Source organism: Gorilla gorilla, chromosome 11 (genome assembly GCF_029281585.2).
Source record: "Gorilla gorilla gorilla isolate KB3781 chromosome 11, NHGRI_mGorGor1-v2.1_pri, whole genome shotgun sequence".
Taxonomy (NCBI): domain Eukaryota; kingdom Metazoa; phylum Chordata; class Mammalia; order Primates; family Hominidae; genus Gorilla; species Gorilla gorilla.
In genome coordinates this window covers 45,946,633-45,970,859 of record NC_073235.2, presented here as the reverse complement: position 1 = coordinate 45,970,859, position 24,227 = coordinate 45,946,633, and the positions used below count along the sequence as shown (strand labels likewise).

The following is a 24,227-nucleotide window of genomic DNA, read 5'->3' as shown; positions in this document are numbered from 1 at the left end:
TACCTATGTGTGTCCAGGGATCACTTCCAAATATATTACCTGTACTCAAATCTTTGTCTCAGGGACTACTTCTGGAGGAACCCAAACCAAAACACCCATCAACAGGACAGTGCCTCACAGTTCAGCCTTTCCCTTCATTCCTCATGCATAAAATTTGTAAGGGTTTCTTCAGGGTTCCCCTCTCATGCTCTTGGTCACTTGTTTCCTCACTCACTCAGACATTTATTAGTCAGTGCAAAAGTAAATGAGGTTTAAAAAATGGCAAAACTGCAATTACTTTTGAGCCAAGCTAGTAATTCTGAACACCACTAGGTTTCAGACTCTGTTCTGAGTGATGGGGATAGGGAGGGGTAATTAGCAGAAGATCTTGGCTTATACCTCCAGGCACTTGCAGTCTAATGGAATAGAGTGGTCCTGGTTTAAGCTAATGACTGAAGCTAGGTCAGCTAGGATTACTCCCCAGAACTCAGATATCACAATCCTTTTGATACAGTGAACATGGTGGGCATCCCTTGCCAGCTGATCAATGCAGTATAGTTTGGTGAGACCAGACTTCCGGTGGTTTTCAGTTTACTCCTTATAAGTGGCTCAATATCCATGTGATTTGTATAATATGTTTACTTTAGTCAACAAAAGCCATCTTTTTATCACCAGATGCTTCATGACACTGACTTGATTCTAATATGTATTATTTAAAACATTAAAATTAAATAAAATCTTTCCTTGCTTTTAAGTGAATTTACATAACTCTCTGTCAAAATTCTACCCTTGTATTATTTTACTATTTTCTATAAGAATGGAAATGGCCCTAGAACTAGAAATACCATTTGACCCAGCCATCCCATTACTGGGTATATACCCAAAGGACTATAAATCATGCTGCTATAAAGACACATGCACACGTATGTTTATTGCGGGACTATTCACAATAGCAAAGACTTGGAACCAACCCAAATGTCCAACAATGATAGACTGGATTAAGAAAATGTGGCACATATACACCATGGAATACTATGCAGCCATAAAAATGAGGAGCTCATGTCCTTTGTAGGGACATGGATGAAATTGGAAATCATCATTCTCAGTAAACTATTGCGAGAACAAAAACCCAAACACCGCATATTCTCACTCATAGGTGGGAACTGAACAATGAGAACACATGGACACAGGAAGGGGAACATCACACTCTGGGGACTGTTGTGGGGTGGGGGGAGGGCGGAGGGATAGCTTTTGGAGATATACCTAATGCTAAATGACGAGTTAATGGGTGCAGCACACCAGCATGGCACATGTATACATATGTAACTAACCTGCACACTGTGCACATGTACCCTAAAACTTAAATAAATAAAAAAAAAAGAATGGAAATGGCAACAGACACTTGACAAACTTTAATCTCTAGAGATTGCCATCATGTCAGGCTTACACTCAGGAATGACAAAACCAAGCATTTATTCCCCATGACACTTAGGATCCCTTAAGAAAACAAAAGGTAAAAGGATATATGTTAACCGGAATCAATAAAATAATGAAGATATTAAGAAATTAAGCCTTCAGAAAATTACACATTTGTTTATTCTGCATTTTGGCAACTGTTTCAACAGTTGCAAAAGTACATTCTTGCTATATTTCTAAATTGGTAGATTTATAGTAAACAAACAAGTCATGATTATTTTACTCAGAATTTACCCAGATAGAAATCATTTTATATCATAATATATAATCTACAAAGTTATTTGATATATTTTAGATCCACTATATACATTTTCTCTAGATCAAATACATATATCATCTTTTTAGATAATCAACATTTACATTTATAATATTTTATAATTATATAAAATATATATTTATATTTATCTGGAAACTCAATTTCAAGAAACTTAAGAAACTTCTCAAAGTCATATGGCTGTATATCTTGGAGTTAAGAACTGTACTCAAATTTTCTGACTCTCGGACTCAAATTTCTTACACAGTCTCACACAACCTTTTGAACAGGGTTCTGAGGGCTAACACTTTTATAACTTTTGTGTTAAACTGGATTTTTACAAATAAGCTGACACTAGAGAAAAATATTCTCAGTCTTATAAAAATAATCAAAATTACTGTAATTATTTGTTATATATTACAGAGTTTCTTTTTCTTTTATTGCCTCCAATAGAAACTCGAAAATTCCAAGTCATAGCCCACAGAAGAGCTGCAAGAATAACTATGAATCACAGTGACTCTTTCAAATAAAATAGGGTGTTAGAATGGATGATGGGAATATTGGGAAGTATGATCTGGGCTGAGTCCTAAAGGACGTTAACTTTGTAAAGAGATAACCCTGATTTCAAGGTAAAAGTCAGCATGTAGCAGTGTGCATCAGGTATTATAGGGACTATTTACCTGAAACATAAATTATGGGTCAGGGAGTGATGAAAAAAAACTGGAGAAGGGGCACAGATCATAATGAGCTTTCTATACAGAAACTTGGACTCTAATTCCAAGAGCAATAATTCCAATGCAGTCATTAGAAATTGTTCTTAATCTGGCTGGGTGCAGTGGCTCACGCCTGTAATCCCAGCACTTTGGGAGGCCAAGGTGGGCAGATCATGAGGTCAGGAGGTCGATACCAGCCTGGCCAACAGAGTGAAATCGCGTCTCTACTAAAAATACAAAAATTAGCCAGGCGTGATGTTGCACGCGCCTGTAGTCCCAGCTACTAGGGAGGCTGAGGCAGGAGAATCACTTGAACTTGGGAGGCGGAGGTTGTAGTGAGCCAAGACCACGCCATTGCACTCCAGCCTGTGTGACAGAGTGAGACTCCTTCTCAAAAAAAAAAAAAATAAAAAAAAAAATTGTTCTTAATCTTTGACTTCAATTTTGGAGAAGACCTTATCTGACAGCAAAATCCCAGTCCTATATTTTCTACTTCTATCTAGTCCTCTACCTTTTTCGGCCAATTAATTTTGTATACAAATAGGGTATATTTATTTACGTTAGGAAAATTGGGTAGCAGGAACAACTGATTTCAGGTACTACTTAAATAACCAAAGAAAGATGTATTGGCAGATTGCTTTAGGTTTCTCAAGTCATCCATGAGCCATTTCTTGAAGAAAGCTAAGAATCCTAATGTTATAGATCTCACTTTATTAAAGTTTGATGAAAACATCTGGTATTTCTGGGTTCATCTAATACTTTTGGGTGAAAGCAATATCTGATTTTGTTTAGTGAGTGCTATACTATGAGTAATAAACTTATTTTACAAGAAAATCTCAAAGATTCTATGTGTTAACAATGGAGTTTTTTTTGTTTTTTTCCCCCCCCAAGCATGTTATTAGGCCTATTTGGGACATCCAAATAAATCCATCAAAAAGCAAATTACTTCTTTAGAATTTTGAAGGAAAGTAGCATAAGTTACCATACTTCAGAAATAAAAAGGAATTGACCAAATAAATCCTGTATACAGAAAGAGGTGATCATTTGCATTCAAAATAATGTTTTGCTCTGCACATGGATTCACTGTACAAACACCTTAAATGCTTAAATGTCAGCTTTAGCAAAGATTCTTTAAATCTGCTGTGACAACAATGAATGATGATTATATGCCTAACTTTATAAGAAAACATTAATATACGCCCATTTTTAAGTCATGGAATAAACAAAAGGACACTTTCTGAGGATACCAAAGACCTTTTTTTTCTTTTGTTTACAATCACAGTAGTGTATTAATGCCAATAAAATATTGCTTGAGAGTTAGAGCAAAGAGCCCTCTGGATTTGCCCTATTATTGAAAGCAAGATGCCATTTGACCTAATGAAATCAGAAATTGATTAAATGCAGTTCATCTAAGGGGAAATATGCTCATGGTGTTATTGCCAGGGTCAGAAGGAAGATAGGGTGATCTAGTGCTTGAGCACTGAGAGGGTTAGGTGGACTTTCAGAGTAGCCGATGCTATGAGATACACGACAATGGACATCCACAGGTCAGAGGGCGAGATCAGCCCCTTAGATGGGAAAGAAGAGATTAATCAGGACATTCTTTGCTCAGCTCATAATGAAGTCCTCTTATCAAATGATTCATTGAAAACTGAATGTTTTGAAGAAAGTGCAATCTACGGGTCCCAGAAAAAGTAGGTACTGCTGCTTGGGAACATATGTCAGAACAATGGCTAGAGTCACACAGGGCCATAGTGAAGCCTGGGACCTTCATGCATAATACTATTCTGATAAATTAATGTGGATGCTTGACTATCAAATGTGTCTAATTTTTACTCTTTTCCTCTCATGATGTTTACATCTTGCAGCTTTAACAACATAAATGTCATTTATAATTTTTCAATTTTTTTCTTTACCAACTGAAATATTTTGAAATAAGTAACTCTCAACCTGTGAAAGACAACTGAAAAGATAAGTGACACTCAACTATTCTTTAGATATTGTCTGTCTTATAAGTATAGTAATATAAGTGATTTGTTTCCACATTTTAGCTCAATAGTTTATTTTTCTCAAGAGGGTTTTGAATAAAACTGGTACCAGAGTGGCACTAGTTATTTTGGGGGGGAAAAAAAAAGGTGAGTGCCCCTCTCACCCAAATCAGAAAACTTTGTCCTCTTGATAATATAATAACCCATGATATTCTACACAAATGTCATGACTTTTTTGTTTTTCCAGGAAAGAACTCTTCCATTTCTTCAGAACTAGATATGGTTTATCTGTGCAATTTTAATACTGTTTTCATTTCCTTGGCAGATGGTTTGTTCATCTTATTATTTTCATACATTGGCAGGATTAGACTGTTTTATACAAAATTCTTAATAAGAAAAAACTTTAAAATATGTATTTATATGAGCCTCCAGAACAGGCTTCACAGTATGTGTTTTAACAATTGATAATTACATATTTATCCAAGAAACTCGTGTGACTTTTTAATTTTGGATAATAATAAATATCTTACAAGTTTTCTTAATTACATAGTTCCCAGAAAGGTCTCAATGGTCACAGGAAAAAAATATATTGGTTTAGGAGGAAAATAGGAAAACAATGAGTTATCAATGTTTCATGTAAAGAAGTCTTAATGTAACTTATATTCAGAAAATTTGATCTTTCTTTGAAAGGTTCAGGTCATAATTAGAAAATATGTATATTCTTTTATTGAATTAGGCACATGGACATACCTACTTTTGTGTGGGTATGTGTGTTTACTTCAGTTTTTAATTGGAGAACTTTTCAAACATACAAAAAAAATGAAACTTGCCTATGCACCACCTAGATTCATCAAATGTTTATATTTGGGACAATTCCAGACTTAATCTGTCATTACACATACTTTTTACAAAGAACATCTGTCTTGCTAAGGACTCACTTCTCATTAATGCTACAAAAACTGCCTACCCAGTCCTCAATTCTCTCCTTTTTCTATTATTTCTTCTGGCTCGGAGGCTTTAAATTCCCTCCCTGCCACTACTGGGGACTTTCAGGGCTCACCAGAATCCTAGCAAAAGCAAAAGCCATTCTGAGTCTCCTAATTGCTTTGGTGGAGACGGTACAGAAGTGGGGTTCTAGACCGGAAACTAGATCGAAAGCAATGCTACTGGGAAGTCTTAGCTCTCAGGGCCAGAGGTGCAGCAAATTCAGAATGAGTTGTTCCCTAGAAACAACATTGTAAGTGACTGCAGAAAGTTCAAGTGTGCTTTTGTGGCTTGGTACATGGTTTCCTTGTGAAAACGTACCAGGTCTAAGCAACCAATTTACAATTGGATTTTGAGAACATAGCCTACTTATAGTTGTAGAAGACCAGTATTATAATTATTTAGATTAGTACAAAAAATTAATGTTTTCTCTATCAAACTTGTTTTCATCACTTGGCATGGTCATGATACTTTGCAGGCAAATTTTTTAAACAAAGACAAGTTAAAAGTCCGTAGCATTTTAATTTTTATTGTGTAACTCTCTCAAGTTTTTTCTTTCTGTTGTCTTATTGCACACATCATTAAGGGGATATGGAACTGGGAAACGCACATTTAAATACATATACCCTAATTATTAGAAACATATTACATATACCCTTATTGCACATGTCATTAAGAGAATGTAGATTTGGGAAATCCACATCCATATGCATTTAGGATTTCACCCAGAACACATTTGTTTTTTTATGATAACTTAAGAGACAGCTAAAGGAAAACCCATTTCCTTTTAGCTCTCTTACCTTTTGACTTTAGTCTTCTAACTCATGTTCATTTCAGGGTGCTTATTTCCAATACTAAAGTGTCCGTTTTATTTTCAAGTTATCCAAGGTCTCCACACTCATGGATTTCACAGTTTAGCAATTGATAGGTATGAGATATATTACTACTAAAGCATAACCTACATACAAAAGTTATTTTTTAAAAATTGAAAGCACAGATGAGTGAAATCAAGAATTTTAGTTGTATACATTTAGTTGTATTTCTTCATAAGAAAGAATTAATGTGTGTATGAATGAATAAACTAGAACTTCGTGTAAAGGAATAGTGAGATGGCTAATGCTGAATTCTTCCCATCAACTTGAACTTCTGAATGGCATACTTTTCTGGGTTTAGGAGAATCAAGAGTGTTTCTTGGCTCCTTTCTACTGTTTCCTGGTGTGCTGCTCCCAAGAATGCGCTACCTGCCCCTTTTACATGGGAGTTGCCAGGGGAAAGACCAGCTGCTTGTACTCAGATTTTTTGCAGCTATGACTCCCATATCCAATTCTGGCACCCTTTTTCTACCTTTCGTACACTCAGGGAGTAGGATGGCAAGCTTATATGCCCTGCTCCAGTCTTTCATCAACCACCACCAGGCTCAAGCCCTGTCTCAGTGCTATCTGCTTGGGGACATGGAGGATAATAATAAGAGCTTCTACTTACTGAGTGCCTGCTATGAGCTAAGTATTTACATGTCTAATTTCAAATTCTCACATGATCCTTTAAGGACAGTATTAGACCCATTTTTATAGATGTGGAAAGTAAAGCTCAGAAAAGTTAAGAAACCTCGCCAAGGTTATCTGATACAAGATTTATTATATTTGGGCCTTCCCCCTCTTTGCTGTCAGTGGAAGACAATTCTCTTTCCTCAGAGAAATATGTTCACATCTTCTTTGATTGACTCTCCACTTTCCATAATAGCCCTCCCTGGAGAGCTGCTCTCCTACTCTCATCCCAGGCTGGTGTCCTGAGTTTCCCACAGTGATTTGGCCCTTGCATTAAATTTTCTGGCTTCTTGTCTGTTAGACTCAACTGATATCTTAAAATATCTGATTAGTTCTTAATAGTGTTGGCAGGTTAGAATCATATTTTTTAAAAGAAAAGTATATGTAAACATAACTTTCTGAATTCACTCATTGAGAGAACATATTTTTCCCATGTTATATAGACAAACTGGACAATGAAATGACCACCTGTTAGCTGCTAATGATGTTCACATGCCTTTTAAAAAAGTAATTCTGGCTTTATCTGTCTACAATCTTGGCGGCAAAACTTATGGGAACATCAAGGGCACAGGAAGCCAAAGGCAGAAAACTGACAATAAAGTTTGTGCTTAGACTACTAATAAGGAAGAGGATACTGTTGAGTCTCTGATTCTATATAATTATTTAATCTCCAAAGGGTGACATAAAAGCGAATGCAAGTTTTAAGAAACCTAAGTTTGGGTGTTCAAATCTAGGACTGAGATCAGAGGGGTTTCACACAGGGTATTTCCTACTTGAAAAAATATATTTTACAAAGCATCAAATATAAAACATGTCAATCACTATTTCAAATGCATGGTCTAATTTGATATTGTGTGGGTGGGTCAATCACTATGCCTTTCAAATGAAAATGAATACATACATATTGAATGAACTTAATTCAAAGTAATAGATGGATATTAACTGTGTCCTACATTGCAAAAAACATACTGGCCCTAAAAAAAAAAGGCTTACAACTATACATACTCACCAAGATACAGAAAAGCATCATTTTCTAAAATTAGAGCTAGTGTTAAAGATTAAATTATTATTTTAATAGTGAAATCAAAATTGAAAGAAAACACCCAGTTTTAATTATTTTTGCCAATAAGTTTTTGGGTCCTGATTCAAGTTTACTGACTTCTATGAATCTTATTTTTACAATAATATTTCTATCCAAGTCTAAGTTTGATATAAACTAAGTTTACCTTTTACTTGTTCACTTTGTTATAGTGTAATGATTAAAAGTACAGGCTCTAAAATAAGACTGCTTGGGTTTGAAACATGTCTCCATAACTTGTCTTTGTACAAATTACCTTAGTTCTTCATGCCTCAGTTTTCTCCTCTATAAAATAGGGTAACTAATAGTATCTACCTCATAGGATTGGTGAGAGGATTAAATGTATTGCTATAAGACAAGCACTTGGAACAGTGCCTGGTGCACAGTAAATGTTTCATATTTTCCAGTTTTTTTTTTAACTTCAAAGTAAAAGGTGAGTATGAAGTCATTGTACAATTAGTTAGATTTTGAAATGAATAGAATAAATCATGTATCTCTTCCCTTTTTTTTTTTTTTTGGGGGGGGACAGAGTCTTGCTCTGTCGCCCAGGCTGGAGTGCAGTGGTGAAATCTTAGCTCACTGCAACCTCCGCCTCCCGGGTTGAAGCAATTCTTGTGCCTCAGCCTCCCGAGTAGCTGGGATTACAGGTGCCCGCCACCATGCCCGGCTAATTTTTGTATTTTTAGTAGAGACAGGGTTTCACCATGTTGGCCAGGATGGTCTTGAACTCCTGACCTCAGGTGATCCACCCGCCTCGGCCTCCCAAAGTGCTGGGATTACAGGCATGAGCCACTACTACTGGCCTCCCTTGTTTTTAAGCAGGATTGAGTTTAAGCTCAAAGTAGAAAAATAATTGTCTTTTCCAATTAAAAATAGATTCTAAAGAGAAGTAGTGAGTGTTCTATCTGTAAGATTTTTTTCAGCAGCATCTTAATACTTTTAAAGTGACTGTTACTTAATAGAGAATTCATTATCCTCAATGTTTCTCAAATACATTTTTGCAAACCTTTATTTTCTCCATAGCTCAGGTTTTAGAAACATCTTAAGGTCTCCTCTGAACCAGCAATTATATCTAAGATTCCAGACCTACTAGTCATTGCATCACATATTCTTTTATATGTACTACAAAATGTCTATATGATTAACACTAAATATATACTCCCAACTGAATCCCAATTCTGAAATCTTACCTTATGTCTCAAACCATATGAAGTAAAAGAAGACAATGATCAGGAATGAAAGGAAAACATTCTTTAAATGAAATAACTCTAAACTGTACCATTATGGAAAAGTCTTTTGAAATGGCATTAACTCTCCACAAATACACCATGCATTTTCTAGACATTAACATTGATAATCTTAAACTCCAACTTAGCACAACTGGCTAAGTAAATGTGTCTAGCAGTTGTTGAAAATTATGGCATGGGATTTTGCATAAAGACTTAATTTCAAAAGGGTGCTTCTACTCTTAAATTCTCATGCAATTTCTAGATTTGTAGACTTCAGTAATTCAACTTTGGCAAATATTTATCACATATAAATAGCTTCTCTCTTCCCTATCATATGTGTATGAGTGTTTGTGTGCATGTATGTGTATATACATCTATTTCTTAATGCACACATATATGTACACGTACAAATAATCATCTAGCATACATACATACGTGTGTATGTGTGTGTATATATGTATATATGTACATATATACACATACGTATATATGTACACATATATTCCATTAGCAGCTCTTCTCAACTTACTGAGTTCTCTTTAAATTCTAAAGCTTAGGATGTCAGTATACTGATATTTTGTCAGAGGGAAATAGCAGGAAAAAAATGATGATTTGCAAGATTGGGGTCAGCCAGGTAGAAGACTCCCCCCAAATACTCTAATTTTTAAGACTTTGGGAAATAGGTTTTCTCTGGTTCCAAAGATGTCTACCTTTTCTGAGACAGAGTCTTGCTTTGTTGCCAACCAGGCTGGAATGCTGTGGCATGATTTCAGCTCACTGCAACCTCTGACTCCCTGGTTCAAGCAATTCTCCTGCCTCAACCTCCTGAGTAGCTGGGATTACAGGCACATGCCACCATGCCCAGCTTATTTTTGTAGTTTTAGTAGAGATGGAGTTTGGCCATGTTGACCAGGATGATCTCGAGCTCCTGACCTCGTGATCCACCCACCTCAGCCTCCCAAAGTGCTGGGATTACAGGCGTGAGCTACTTTGCCCAGCCAGATGTCTACCTTTTCTTTCAGGAGGTTGAGACTCAAACCAACTCAGTGAGATATGTGTTGCATATTTTAATAACCCCTTTTCATTGAGGAAGCAGCAGTCTGGGGAATGGTTAAGAAAGATACTCAAGATCACTATGTAAGTAGTGAGACCATTCTTTTTACTCCAAATTTAATTCTTAGAATATTAGAACTAGGTGTGACCTTGGAGAACATCTAATTCACATCCCATATTTTCTATCAGCCTCTCTGGAAAGCATGTTTCTAAGTGTTTCTGGTGGTCTGAAGGTGTGGAAAGTGGCATAGCCTGTTGACTTAAGTTAGACCACGCTGGTGGTCACTCATACCCTTTAATGTATGCAAATAAAATAGTCAGGATACCAGGGTTGGAGATGCTTGACATTTCCCACTCTCAAAATCAATCACCGATCTGAACACCATGGCTATTACTCAGAGATTCAGAGGTTTGCTGTAAGCAGAGACCATGACCTTGGAACAATTATTTTCTCAAAAGGCATTACCAACAATGATGTGAGCAAAGTGCCCAGACTGCCCTCCAGTGCACAAATCCCTGGCCAGGAAATGGCTACGAATCTTCCATGAGTATGATGAGTTTGGCTTAAATCTCATTTCAATGCATTTATATTTCATAAGCACTGCATTTAGACAAACTTAAAATGAGCAAGTCAAAGAAAATACTCACTTAAAGATTTTCTGTGCTCTGGTTTCTGTTCTTTTATATCACTGTCGTAGTGACTTAGCAATTCAGTGCTAGAGGATCTTTGGATTTTGAATAATTCCAGGTTTCTTGATGGACAACTTGAATCCTTTGGCTGGAAACGGCAAATAATTAGACTGAATAATTTTACTAGAAAGAAAGGATTCACCATAGAGTTTTGTGTTCTATTTTGCTGTTTACGGGGAAATTTGAAGTAAGGTAATTATTTGAGGATAGGTCCTCTATGCTAAGCTCAATACTCTAATAATAGTTTATACATGTATATGATGGTACTTACTAAATGCTAAGCACTATTCATGCATTAGTTCAATTAATCATCACAAGAATTCTATAGAGTAGGTGGTATTATTATTATCCTTATTTTCCTCATTAAGAAAATGAGGCCAAAATAGGCAAGTAATTTGCCTAAGGCCACACAGGTAACAAATGATAGAACTAGAATTCAAACTCTAGCAGTCTGGTTCCAGAGTCCATCCTCAATGGCAACAAACTGTGTGTATGTATGTATGTGCACACACACACCCCTTTAAGGGGAATATACTAATAACAGGAAAAAGTAAATTTGTTATTTTACTTTTTAAAGTGTTAATCCCAAAATGATATAATGAAAGCTTGCAATTAAGTATCAAGAAAATCACACAGAAAATCTTTTACTATTGTGTTGTATTCCACATTAAGAATATTTCTTCCTCAAAATTTTGCAAATATTAGTGTCATAAAATTAAATGTTTGTTCTAGAGACTCAGCATGGAATGAGTGGTTTTAAATAAGCTCATTCTTAGAAAACATACTCAATGTATGTTTTAGGATAATTTCATGAAGTTCTAGATATGTAATTTTCATAAGAAGAACAATCTAGCTTAGCTGGAAGAATAATAATCAGTACAAAAGGTTATTATTTATTTATTGGTATTATAACAGTGAGTCTTAAATGTTATTTATTTTCAGGAATATGTAGTATGGACTGCATAAACTGAAAATGAAAAAAAATCAGTAGTTATTAAGTGCTTGTGTGCTTTTTACAGCCTCCAGTAAATGAATGTCTATGTTATTTCAGAAAAAAAGAAAGAATGCACTATATTTTTGAAAGAGAGAAATTAAATGACAGTTCTACAAATCCTGTCTGCTGAAAAGGTTTTTAGTAGATTCTATTTAAACTAAAAGAACTTAATCCCTCTCAGTCCATAGGATCTATTTAAATGAGTGTGTGTGTAATATCCCTGAGCAATAAGATTTAAATGACTACATTTTAATTAATAAAGGTAACAGCCAAAACAAATACATACCAATCTGTCAATTGCATTTTTGATAGCGTGGAACCAATCCAATATGATGAAGTCAATATCTGACTGTAGAAGGAACTCATTTCCTGATACTGTTGTGATCTGCAAAAAAAAAAAAAAAAAAAAAAAAAAGAAATAGACAGGTAAAGAAACTATGTAAGATAGATCTCTTACATGTAAAAATCCTTTTTTAGAAAACACAGTTTAATAAACTGAAATATTTTCTTGTATTCCAGTAATTGTCTTTCTGGGAACTGGGAGCATTTTGAACCGCTCTCTATAAACTGTTTTTCATGTCATAACAAATACATTATTGTTTTAATAATAGAACGATTAAGTCAGAGTAGGGCTAGAGCTGAATTACTCCAACTTAAGGAGAAACAAGCCAGGAAGTTCAGAGAACTGCAGACAGTACACACTTAAGTCAGAACCCGCAGAAAAATGCACCCGGGTGTGTCAGAATTCATTCTGCACGTTTGCCTCTTTCCTGTCTGTCTTTTTCAAATCTAATAGTATCTCTATATTTGATTTCCTTTTATGGAGAGCTCTAAAACAGTTTATTTACCAAAAACACTAATTGCAGACTTCCAAAAGGTCATTGAAATGAATAACATTTGACTATTTCTACTTTCTTATCAGAGATCTATAGGAAAGTAATAAAAAACCAATTTCCCCACAAAAGGAGTATATTAAAATAAAAGTTCATTTACATATTTGAACCTCTCTGGGAGAGTATTTATCAAATGAACATTCAGGTTCCTGACTCTCAGACTGCTAAGTAGTTGGCAATGTTTAACGTGTAACTGTCCATTTTTCATTACAGTGAATCTTTTTCTCCCCAGACTTGTGAGAAAAGGATACGACCCTATAGAAACAGAGCAATACTCTTAGTTTCACACATAACGGGCTACTTAGAGAAAAAATTGATTACAGTGGGTGTGGACACGCTTTTTGTATTTGGCCATCAATCTGAACTGTGGAGATTTTCCCTTTGTATTACTGACTTTTCCTTGCAACTGGAAGATGAACATTTCCCAACTACTGTCACACAGAGTTCAGGGGTTTAGAGGACTGACATTTCAAAATACTCAATCAGGAGCCAGTCACCTCTTCTCAGCCTTCCTTGCTCTAAACAGGAGGTGAACGCTGAAATGTGGCACAGGTTCAGAAAATCACAAATCACGTTTTAGGCCATCTCTATAATTCTATCATTAAAGTGACAATTACTACCCCAAATGGCTCATTCTGAAGGTTTCAAGGATTCTCATGGCAACATTTAATGACCATGATTTTGGGGTTTTGAAAGAAATCTGTTACATATGTGCATATATATTCATTTGTCATTTGTTTTTAGAAAAACTCTATAGAGATTCAATATTAATCAGTACTGCAAAGTAACCATTCTTGATTGAGATGGGTTCCAATATCAAATGTCATCTCTATAACTGTGAGAAGAACTGTCTAAAGTGTATACAATTATAAGAAGTGAAAGATTGAAAAATAAAAAGATTTAATTGCCCACACTAGAGTTTGACAGATTACTGAGGCCAATCATTCTTTCTCTCTCTTTTTAAAATGAAACTGCATATAAGATTTAGGATGGCTCAAAACAGCCTCTTGTTTTATGTATCCAGTAAAAGACAGCTCAGGTGATGTTTGCCTAATTATCTGAACACCATTGCAATGTTCTCTACTCAGATAAAGTTCCAAATATTTACTTTACAGAGTGTTGCCTAAGAAATAGTAATCTAAAAATATAAGGTCATTTCTAACACAAGAAAACTAGTAATGTCCTAGACCTCTACCTTCATCCTAATCTGTAGTGAAATATTTTGATTATGAATGTATTTCTAACATCATAATTTGTTAACATACACAAAGACAAGTGAATTAGCCAAAGCACAATGTACAATATAATGTTTTTCTGCCAGTATAAATAAACCATTATTAAAATTATAAAAAGAAACAACATTTAAGAAGTACGAGAAACAAACATAATTAGATTTGCTATATTATGAGGGTTTACAAAAGAGCCAACATAGTTCAGCTTGCAGTCTAGTAAATTCAAACAGTGATAAAATATAAGTACTTTAGCAGTGCATTTGCATTTTTGGTGCATCCTATGCAATGCAAAGGGGATCTTATATTGCTAACACAACCAAAAGCAAAATGTATTTTAAAGGTTCCCTTGTCCAAATATATTACTGCATTAATCATACATAATCAGTGATTTACGAATTCATTTTGAGAAGCTAGATCAGAGAGCTATATGAATGCAATTCATTCAAAACATACTATCAGAGAGATGCAGTTCACATCCTTTCCTCTGTCTTCCCACTAATCTTTCGAGTTACCAGGCAGTCTGGAGAAGTCTGCTACTGCTCTCTACAGTTTAAATGCATCCACTTCTTAATTACAGTCAGTAATTGACTTTGTTCTGCTCTATTCCAGTCACTCACAGGAAAGTAGTTTCAAAATCTTTGACTGGTAAAGCCCATTTAATTCAGGTTCCTCAACGCACTTTTTTTTTATTTTACCTCTTTAGGATTTCTGATAAATGGTTTGCTGAATCACATTTGCACTTTGAACAATCGAATTTCCAACACTCTTGGGGAAAAAAGACATCAGTAAAGAATGTTAGCTCTGACTAAATCTTTTGATTGAACAACTTATGATGACAATCTAAAATGATGTATAACAGACATAAAGGCTTTGATATTAAGCCATGCTAATGTACTCTTTCTATATGTTTTGCCTCCGTGACAGATGCTGGGGTAAGGGGATGAAGGAAGAACTTATAGAAAACATAACAGGTTTAGATAAGAGCTGCTGGTCTCCTTCTTGCTTAGAAACCTACTTTAGGCAAATGTTTCTTGAAATCCCTCATCACCACACCAGGTCGTATTTTGAAGGAATATATCAGGGCACCAAAGTAACCTTAACGAAGTGTGCAGTGTCAATAATAAATATCTTTAAGTATCCATCTGGGGAAATGGGGAAATTTGTCTTGAACTTTTTCATACTAAATAAGGGTCCATCTGAATTCTTGCTGGTAAGAAATTTATGCCCAGGAAATTATAGAAGCGTGTCCACTGAGCAACATGCAGAGTGGGCACATTCCTTAAGGCTTTTGGGAATTAATTCAACAATAGTTTTCACGTGGGCTCAGAATAGTCTGTGTTCTTGGTACGGTTCTTCTGAATATGGAGGCAGGTAGATGCAAGTCCAGACTTCACTGATGAAGAGCGAAGAAATTTGTGTTTTAGATTTTAATTAAATGGAGTTTTATTATGCTAATTTAAAACATCTTAAAAGAGTTTTAAGAAGTAGTGTTTATGTTGATTTAAGTATTGTCCTTTTAAATATTGTCAATTAAGTAACACTCTCATCAATATTCATTCTGGCAGTGAGATTTTATGCTATTAGATTTTTTAATTTAAATGAGAAATTAATGTGTAGGATGGCATTTATACCATTACAAATTTCCATACTTTTGTTTACTAGAATATAAACAAAACCTTTTTTAGAACTTCTTTTTTCTGATTATAAGAATAATAGTTTATTGTGTAGAATTTGGGAAAAACAAAGATAAAGAATCAAAATTATGCATAGCTACACAAAGTAAACATTGTAGGTATTTTAATTTCATTATTGCCAATCTTTTATAAATAATAACCAAACAGAAATAATGATCAATGTTATAGATAGATACACCTCATCAGCAAAACGTATTTGATGGTAAAATATTACCAGCTTCCAACTGACTTCAGATGCACATGGGGAGATTACCAAAGATGTAAGAGATAATGAGTGACATGGTGCTACCCTCTGTTTGAAAGCCCCACCCTTCCGATTGCAGAATAAATCGCACAAATAATTTCATGTACAGAAGAATAGAGAGGATGCGTTCATGACAGAACATCCTACTAATCATTAACAATGACTGATTAAGCATCCATTAAGTACAAGGCACATTGCTAGAAGCTAGGGATACACAGCCCCCACCCTCAAGAACTCACAATCTGTTTGGATAAATAGGACATATGCATACACAGATAAATAACAATAGAAAATGGCTCATACTGAGTCCCAATGTGAGCAGCACACACAATGCTCATGTCAAGATTTCAGAGGAAGGAGTAGTTACTGCAGGCACATTTACATCACGAAAGTATGCATAAACTGGTGGTCATGATATGTTATTCTTTAAACGTTGATTGTATCAGAACTTCAGTATATTAAGGATATGAATACCACCACTTGGTATGCAAAGTGATATCAGCTTTAATGATCTCAAAGCACATAATAAACATTCTCCAAATGCAGCTTTCCTCCACTATCATAAAGTAATTTTGCAAATGAAGAAAATGAAGCAAATGAGGAAAATGAGAATGCCATTCTATCAAATTGGCATCATTTTAAATGATAGAATTAAGAGATTACAAAGATCTTAATTTCTAGTTCACTAGTTCTCAGCAAACAGTTGTATACAGTCAAGGACTGTGTGTTTGAACAGGAAAAGGGCCGTGATAATTTGGTTTCAGTTATGAAATTTGGAATAGCAACTTTAGACAAAGTTGCTTCTTTCCTTGCAGTTAGGCTAAAGATAGCCCGATTTTAAAAGATCATGCAAAATCCTAACTCTGATTTTTCTTTCCAAAAACAAGCACTCTGTTGCTATGAAAAAATATATCTAAGACTGAATTGGGTTATCTACAACTCCTTCAAATCCTAGAAAGGACTAAAGCAATCCTACACTTGAACAAATACCTTTCACATTTTGATTAGAACCTAAGGAGGGATTATTCCATTTTAATGAAACTGAAATAGTATGCAGGAAATGCATAATAAAATATGCCAAATAACCAAAGAGCCCTAAAACATGTTAAATAATATGGCTACAGTGGTTCTAGAGAGACATAAATAAGAGGAGTGGAATTTAATTGCTATTATGTTTAGAGAGACTTTGGACTTCATGATATAATTTTTATATTTGAGTTAAATTAAGTAAAAATAAGAAGTTATATCAACATACACTAACTTTATTTGAAGTGAATATGAATTATTTTTGTGATAGTAATTTTGTCCATATCTGTATTCAATACTCCCAGCAGAAAATATACACACGATAGGGAGATATCAAGACCTAAAATCGAAGTAATAACGCTTACAAAACCCACACAGATTCACATTTTTTTCATCTTGCATCACTCCACATATAGCTGATCAAATGAAGGTTGTCATGGTTATACTAATAGCTAAATTACTTGGTCTCAAAGGTGTTTATGACCACCAAAGAAATTACACTATCAGGCTGAATGTCTGTCTCAAATTACAGTCTGTTTTGAGTAATTCCTAACATTTCTCTTAACATGTTGAGCAAAGTTAAAATAAAACTAAGGGTAAAATATCAGTTAGATGTAAAAGGTCTTCAATTTGCCTTTCCAAAAATGTTACTTGTTAGAGCATTTTGTGAGAAAGTATCTGCCTTGTGTTCCCAATGTTGCTAGATGTTAAGTAAATATATGCTGATTACAAAAAAAAAAAAAGTTGCTTTGGCAACTCTTTTATTAAAATGCATTTGTAATCCCCATCTGTCATGAAAGTTTTGAAAAGTTTGTTTACTTTGGATAGCAGCCTTATCCAGGGTTACCCTAGCAAACAATGATAGCAGTCTTCAAAAGTTGTATGAGGAACAAGCCACTAGGGATCCATTTTTGTTTTAATTGGCACACACAAACACTTTTCTGGTCTGTCAAGAAGATCAAGCTAATATGCATGGAGGGTGTTATATTCTCAGCTTTGGGGAGCAGTAAAGCTCCCTTTATTTAAGTAATTTAAATGATAGACTGCAAAAACTTTGCAAGTCAGAAAAATGTTTTATACTTTCTTAGGGAATATTTGTTTTAAGCAACGGAAAATGTTCTACATATCTAAAGATGTTGAACCTTATGTTATAATTACTCTGTTTCTTCTGACTCCGTGAAATGTTCCTAAATCCACATGCTACTAAATAAGCCAGGCCACCAATGGATCTCAGCATTTCCACAACTCCCCCTATGTTAACAAATGTGTGTTCATTAGTTTCCAGATGCTTATTGGATATGTTTTCAATGTGTTTGGGGTTGATTGATTTGCATGTACATTTATTGGAACCCTCAGCTGTGTCATCATATCAAAATAACCTGCCCATGTAAGCAATTTCTTATTTAATGGAAAGTAAACAATGTCGGGTTACATACATGACAGACCTCCAGTACATTCTAAAATCTAAGGTTTAAGGCCAACCTTTCAAGAAACAATGCTTTTTAAGTGAAATTGAGCTGTACTTTGACACCCAAATAATTTTGTCCATGCATTCGTACAACAGAGATTTGTTCTGCATAATAAAATTGTCCCTGTAGTGAACATTCACACCCCATATTACTTGCCCACTCTACCTTTCTGTTTATTAACAAACATCTAAACCCAAAATTTATTTCAAACAAGCAAAAAAAAAAAAAACCCTCATGTTCATTCTTTTTTTTGTGTTAAAATATTTTAAGTACTGAGAAACAGTCTTCTCAATATTCATGAAAGAATACTATCCAAGTAATTAGTAGATAGTTTAGCAGTTTCCACAGTTTTGCAGCAGCCACACCAGAACTTTTGCCTGTGGTGCTCATATGAAAAACGACTCAAAAAGCGACTAATCGAAGCAGTTGGTGTATAAAGATATCAACTTAGACTTTTATTGCTCTTAATTTTTAAACTGTGGAGGGTTTACTTGCCTGTAGATAAATGAATCATCCTGGGATTTGTCACCAGTCACTCCCTGCCAACCACAGATCACCTTCTTGCCTGAGCTATATTCACTGTGTTCAATCACTCACTTAGTCACAGTCACATGACACTTGGGAATCTGCTGCCCCCATTGTTTTCAAATTGGAATTATTTTTATTATTACTGTCCTTATGTAGGTAATGCACAATTTTAGAAGTTTTAATAAATTCAAATTAACAAACACAGAATCTCCCTTCCTTCAAGATCTACTGACTTGTCTCTTTCTACATACCTTTTTGACCCATGAGGAAACATTATGTATGTTTATAGTTTAATGAAAATATCATGTATATTATTATGAAAATTTTTGTGCATTTTACTATATATACTACCATCATCTCTCATGAGAATTTAGTTATAATATGCTTTGCTTTCCTCACTGTCTCATCCATGTTTTTCCTTCAAGTCCATACTATATATTGCAGCCAAAGTGATCCCTCTGAAACTTGGATATGATCATCCCATTCTTCTGCTTGATATCATTCTGAGGCTCCCCACAGCTGTTGCAGTGCAGTGCAAACTCTTTAATTTGGCCTGCCAGCCCCTGTGTGCTCTGGCACTGACCCACTCGGCACTTCCGCTGCTCTACATTTTCCTCTGCATTTCTACAATCCAGCCATACTGATTTTTTTGGTTCCCCAGCTGTCCCATACTTTAGAGCAGGTTGTTCCTGCTGCCTAGACCCCTTTGACATCCTCTGTCATATCATTCAAAACAAATCATTTGAGATGTCACCCTTTCAGTAAAGGCTTCTTTGAAATAGATATTCCCCCAAGTGCGCTCATAACATCCTGCTTCTGCTTTATCTTAACACAAACTGGTTTATGTTGCAATGCCTTGTTGGTCTTTCCATTCCCCCCACTATGCTATAATAATCCTGAGGCCAATGACAATTGTCTACATGCATGGCTGAACAACAGACACGTAAGGAACACTAAGAAAATAATCAATAGACAAACCTTATCTACTTTATTCATTTTGGTGAATGCATTATGTTGCATTGTTTGATATGCCATAATATATTTAACTCATTCTCTATTGTCATAAAATTTTGAAGGCTGCAATACAGTTGCATTCTTTCAGGTAATATAAGTAATGTAATACTGACGTCTACTGAAAACACTTCATGAGAGTAGAGTAGGCAAACTATTTTGAAGATTGATAATGGCAGTCTGAAGGCTATATTTTCCCAGCAGTCAGCAAGTCCTAGACATCAGACAATAGGATTAAACTTGGAAGGGCTGGGAAGCACAAGAGTCATATTTCAATGCATATCCCTAAAATAGAACGTTCTTGATTATATTCCAAAGCCACCCAAGTATTTTACAGGGATCATCTATACTAGATCGTCTAAGAATCTCACCCTAAGTATAGGCTTTGGTAATTGGGAGTTGACAGTATGGGAACTGGAACATAAGTTCAAAATTTTAAAGAGCTAATATTTAGGTTAATGGGTCAAGTCTTTAGAGAACCTCAGTGACACAAAGATGCTCATTGCTGTCCATCAGCATTGTAGCAATTTTACGAGAACACTGTTAATATTAATAAATAAGCAAACTGTGGGAGGAGGTAGTAGTTATGTTGTTAATTTTATTTAGAAGTATTAGCTAACTTTATGATACAGTGACTTAAGCAGAAGTAGGTATTGTTGCCACTAGTCTCCTATTAATAAGTACTGAGAGTGTACAACAAGAATAAAAGACGTTACAGTATCTATCTTTATGCTATTGTAACATATTTGGCCATGATTATGAGTGTTTATAAAACATTCAAGAATTGTTCCATGTCTACTTACATTAATGAGAACACCTGTTAGCTTTAGTGCTGTACAGACTTATTTGCATTAGATTCAGGTTTTCACATACTTTACCTCACTTTTTGAAACAATTAGATGCTTATAGAGAAATATAGCTAAGTGAAAAACAGCAACTTGAATGCCTTCCGGCTCAAGACAATTCAACTCCAGGTTTCAGTGAAAAACAAAAATCTGCTCAATTACAATACTGCCACTTAGAAGTGAATGTAGGTGTATTTCATAATTTTACATTCAGAGAACAGAAGATACATATGAAAATCTGTGCTTTAATCTTCAAGTTAAATTATAGCCAAATGAGGCAGTTTCCAGACAAGGATGCCAACAAATAAGGAATGGTGATGCTACCACAACATAGATTCTCTGTGATCTTGGGGACTCGCTACCCAAAGTTGGTCTCTTTACTGATTTCCAGAAGCTGGATGACTCCAGCTGGTCTTCTGACTGAGTGAGGAAATCTGCAGATGCTTGCCCACCTTGTGTTGTTTCCGACACTTTGCCAAAGAGACCTTTCTATGTGATGGTAGAGCTGAAAGGAGCAAAGCAGCTGAGGACTCTCTCTGAGTCAGTCATTTCTGGGCTACGGTTCGCAGCATAGCCAGAACATATCAACCTAGGAAATGCACCGCAGTTCCCTTACAGAAGCCCATGACTCTGACTTATTAATTACTCACAACTTCTGTAGGTCTCACTCTATTGACACATCTGTCTGCTACTTCTCTTAGGATGCTAAAGCTTCTGGGATTTAAATATTTTCAGTCATTGAAAAAGGGAACACTTGAGCAAATCTATGGATTCACAGCCTCTATTATCATCATTATATTTAAGAGGTGCAATATTTACATAAAAATAACTCAGGTGGTGATATAGTCTAAAGATAAATGAGTATTTGTGATCAGAAGAAGTGTGATTTATAACTATTTTCTCAGACATAAACAGTGCACCTCTGTACTACACTAGTAAACACAGATTAGCCCAGGCACACACACACACATGAACTATTCCCACATGATTCCTGATACTCTGTCCTGGGAAATAACAGAACTGGGAATGGCCCTTGCAGAGTGTGTGGCTCACAAGAAAGAACGGTATCTATTTCCTTCTCTGCTGTCAAGTTATATACTTTGGGCAGAGGAACAAATATTAGGTGGAGATTTGGAAATTAACTAGTGAATTCTTTTTTATAGAATCCAAACTGCATAATTCAAGAAGTAAGTGTAATACTACAAACTTACTTTTGGTGTCTCATAATTTTGAAATTGTGTTTAACCAAGAGCTTGACAATCTAGATTTTACTCTCCATGAAAGAGCATGATCATTCATTAGGAATGATAGACTAGCTATCTATGTAATTAAGATGTTCATGAATGAGTAGTAATGCTTCTTTTTCCATGAATGAGAGGCTTAAATAAATTGAAAATGTTGAAAATTTTCTTCTGAGAATGTGGAAAAATTGTAATTCTGCTGTTTGGAGAACATTCCTAACTGTTTACTCAAAAGGGTTATCTTTAAACCAAACATGAAAAAGCATCTGACATTTCTAAAACTATAGTTAGTGGTTTACAAAACATATAGTACATATGTACATGTAATATGTTCATATATATATCACTATATGTGATATATAGGTATATCACATATAGTGACATATGATGTAGTGATATGTATCATATATGTACATACATACTATAAAGTTATATATAATATGTAATATAGTATATGTGTACATATGTGTTCTATTTCTCTCTATATATAAAGAGAGCACAACAGAAAAATAGAGATAATTTAATGGTATTTTTATTAAAATAAACCACCTGTGACTCTATAATAGACAATGACATCTGTCAATTGAGCAACAGGCCACCCACCTAATAAGGAGACATCTGGAATGACATATCACTCCATGCCAAATGTGTGCAAAAATATCTTAACACTCCTTACTCCCCAAAACAAAATGACATTTGTATTGAAATGTTACCACTTAAAGATGTTATTAGACTTTTAAAAAATGTATTGGTAGCACTATCAGTAGGGTGACTATATAATTTATTGTTGAAACTATGACAATGCTGAAGGCAAAAGGCACTGTTAATAACACACCAGGACAACTGGTATAAACCAGGCCTATTTTGTGTCTCTGGGACATATGGATCACGAGCCAACACACACAACACTGAGAGTCATTTAATAACCATTTAGGTGCCTAGTGAATACCTGTCATTGGTCCAATTCTAAGAACTGTGAGGTATACAAAAAAGTTAGCAGTGACCCTTCCTCTTAAGAAGCTTCTAATCTAGTGTGAGAAAAGACCAGCATGTGAAAACATTAGAAACAACAATTACATAATGATTCAAGATGGGACACATAATGGTTTTCAATGAAAGAAATCAAACTTTCCTTGAGGGTATAATGGAGGACTCAGGGATGAATGTTGGAGAAGGATCCTAAAAGGATGGATGAGATTTAGTAGAAGAAAAGGCAGGGTAAGAGGACAACACAGGTGAAAGGAAAAGCTTGTACAAAGATTCAGAGGAAGGAAAGTATACAGCATCTCTAAAGGACATGAAGAAGCTGTCCCTACGCCCTCTCTGTGGAATCTTTTCCCTTCACTCATCCCTTAAATGGTGGTGTTACCAACATTTTCCTGTAAGACATGATTCTTCTCCCTTACAGACATGCTCCAGAATTATATTACCATTTCTCATTTTTTAAAAAAAATTAGATTTGTAAAACTAATAGATCCCTAATGTGTAACTCTATTACAATTCGGACCAATGTGACTTCTGGTCTGACCTCCTTAATGACAGATGGTATAGTTACAATCCATTCTTTACATCCACTCATCAGTAAACTCCTAAGTTGACTGACATCAACTTTGTCCTTGGAGATCTTTGTAAGTCTGATTCTCACATTCACTAGGACCTAAAAGAATCAGACCCTGGAGATAGGGCCTAGTAGTCTGTCTGTTTACAGAGCTCCACGAGTGATTTGAAAATTATGCCGTATTGGAGTCTGCTGCTCTAGACCACAGAAAGATGATCTACCTAAATCCATATCTGTCACATGCCACTTAAAAGCCACTGAATGGATTCCTTTTATCCCAATTATTTAATGTATCCTCAATTATTTAATGTACGTTGCAAAACATTTCATAATTTCTCTGTCTCTAACCTTTTCAATTCCTCTACTTATTAACTGCATAACTTTGAACAATTTATTTAAAATTTTTGTGTTTCTATATTCTCACCCATAACCTGAGAAGAACAATAATATCTACCTCATAGGACCATCATAAGGGCTATATAAAATACAATCCAGGAGAAGAACT

At 35.1% G+C, this 24,227-nt stretch overlaps 1 protein-coding gene across 5 annotated transcripts in view; it reads right to left on the bottom strand.

Moving 5' to 3' along the window:
- The window catches only part of ARHGAP15 (Rho GTPase activating protein 15), a 689,959-nt gene that overhangs the window by 313,023 nt on the left and 352,709 nt on the right, over positions 1-24,227 (bottom strand). For all 5 annotated transcript variants that reach the window (XM_055380099.2, XM_063694808.1, XM_063694810.1 and 2 more), the window contains 2 exons: positions 12,268-12,366; positions 10,946-11,075 (listed from right to left, as the gene is read on the bottom strand). In XM_055380099.2, coding sequence (XP_055236074.1) covers positions 10,946-11,075; positions 12,268-12,366 — 229 coding nt within the window. The remainder of the gene's footprint in view (positions 1-10,945; positions 11,076-12,267; positions 12,367-24,227) is intronic.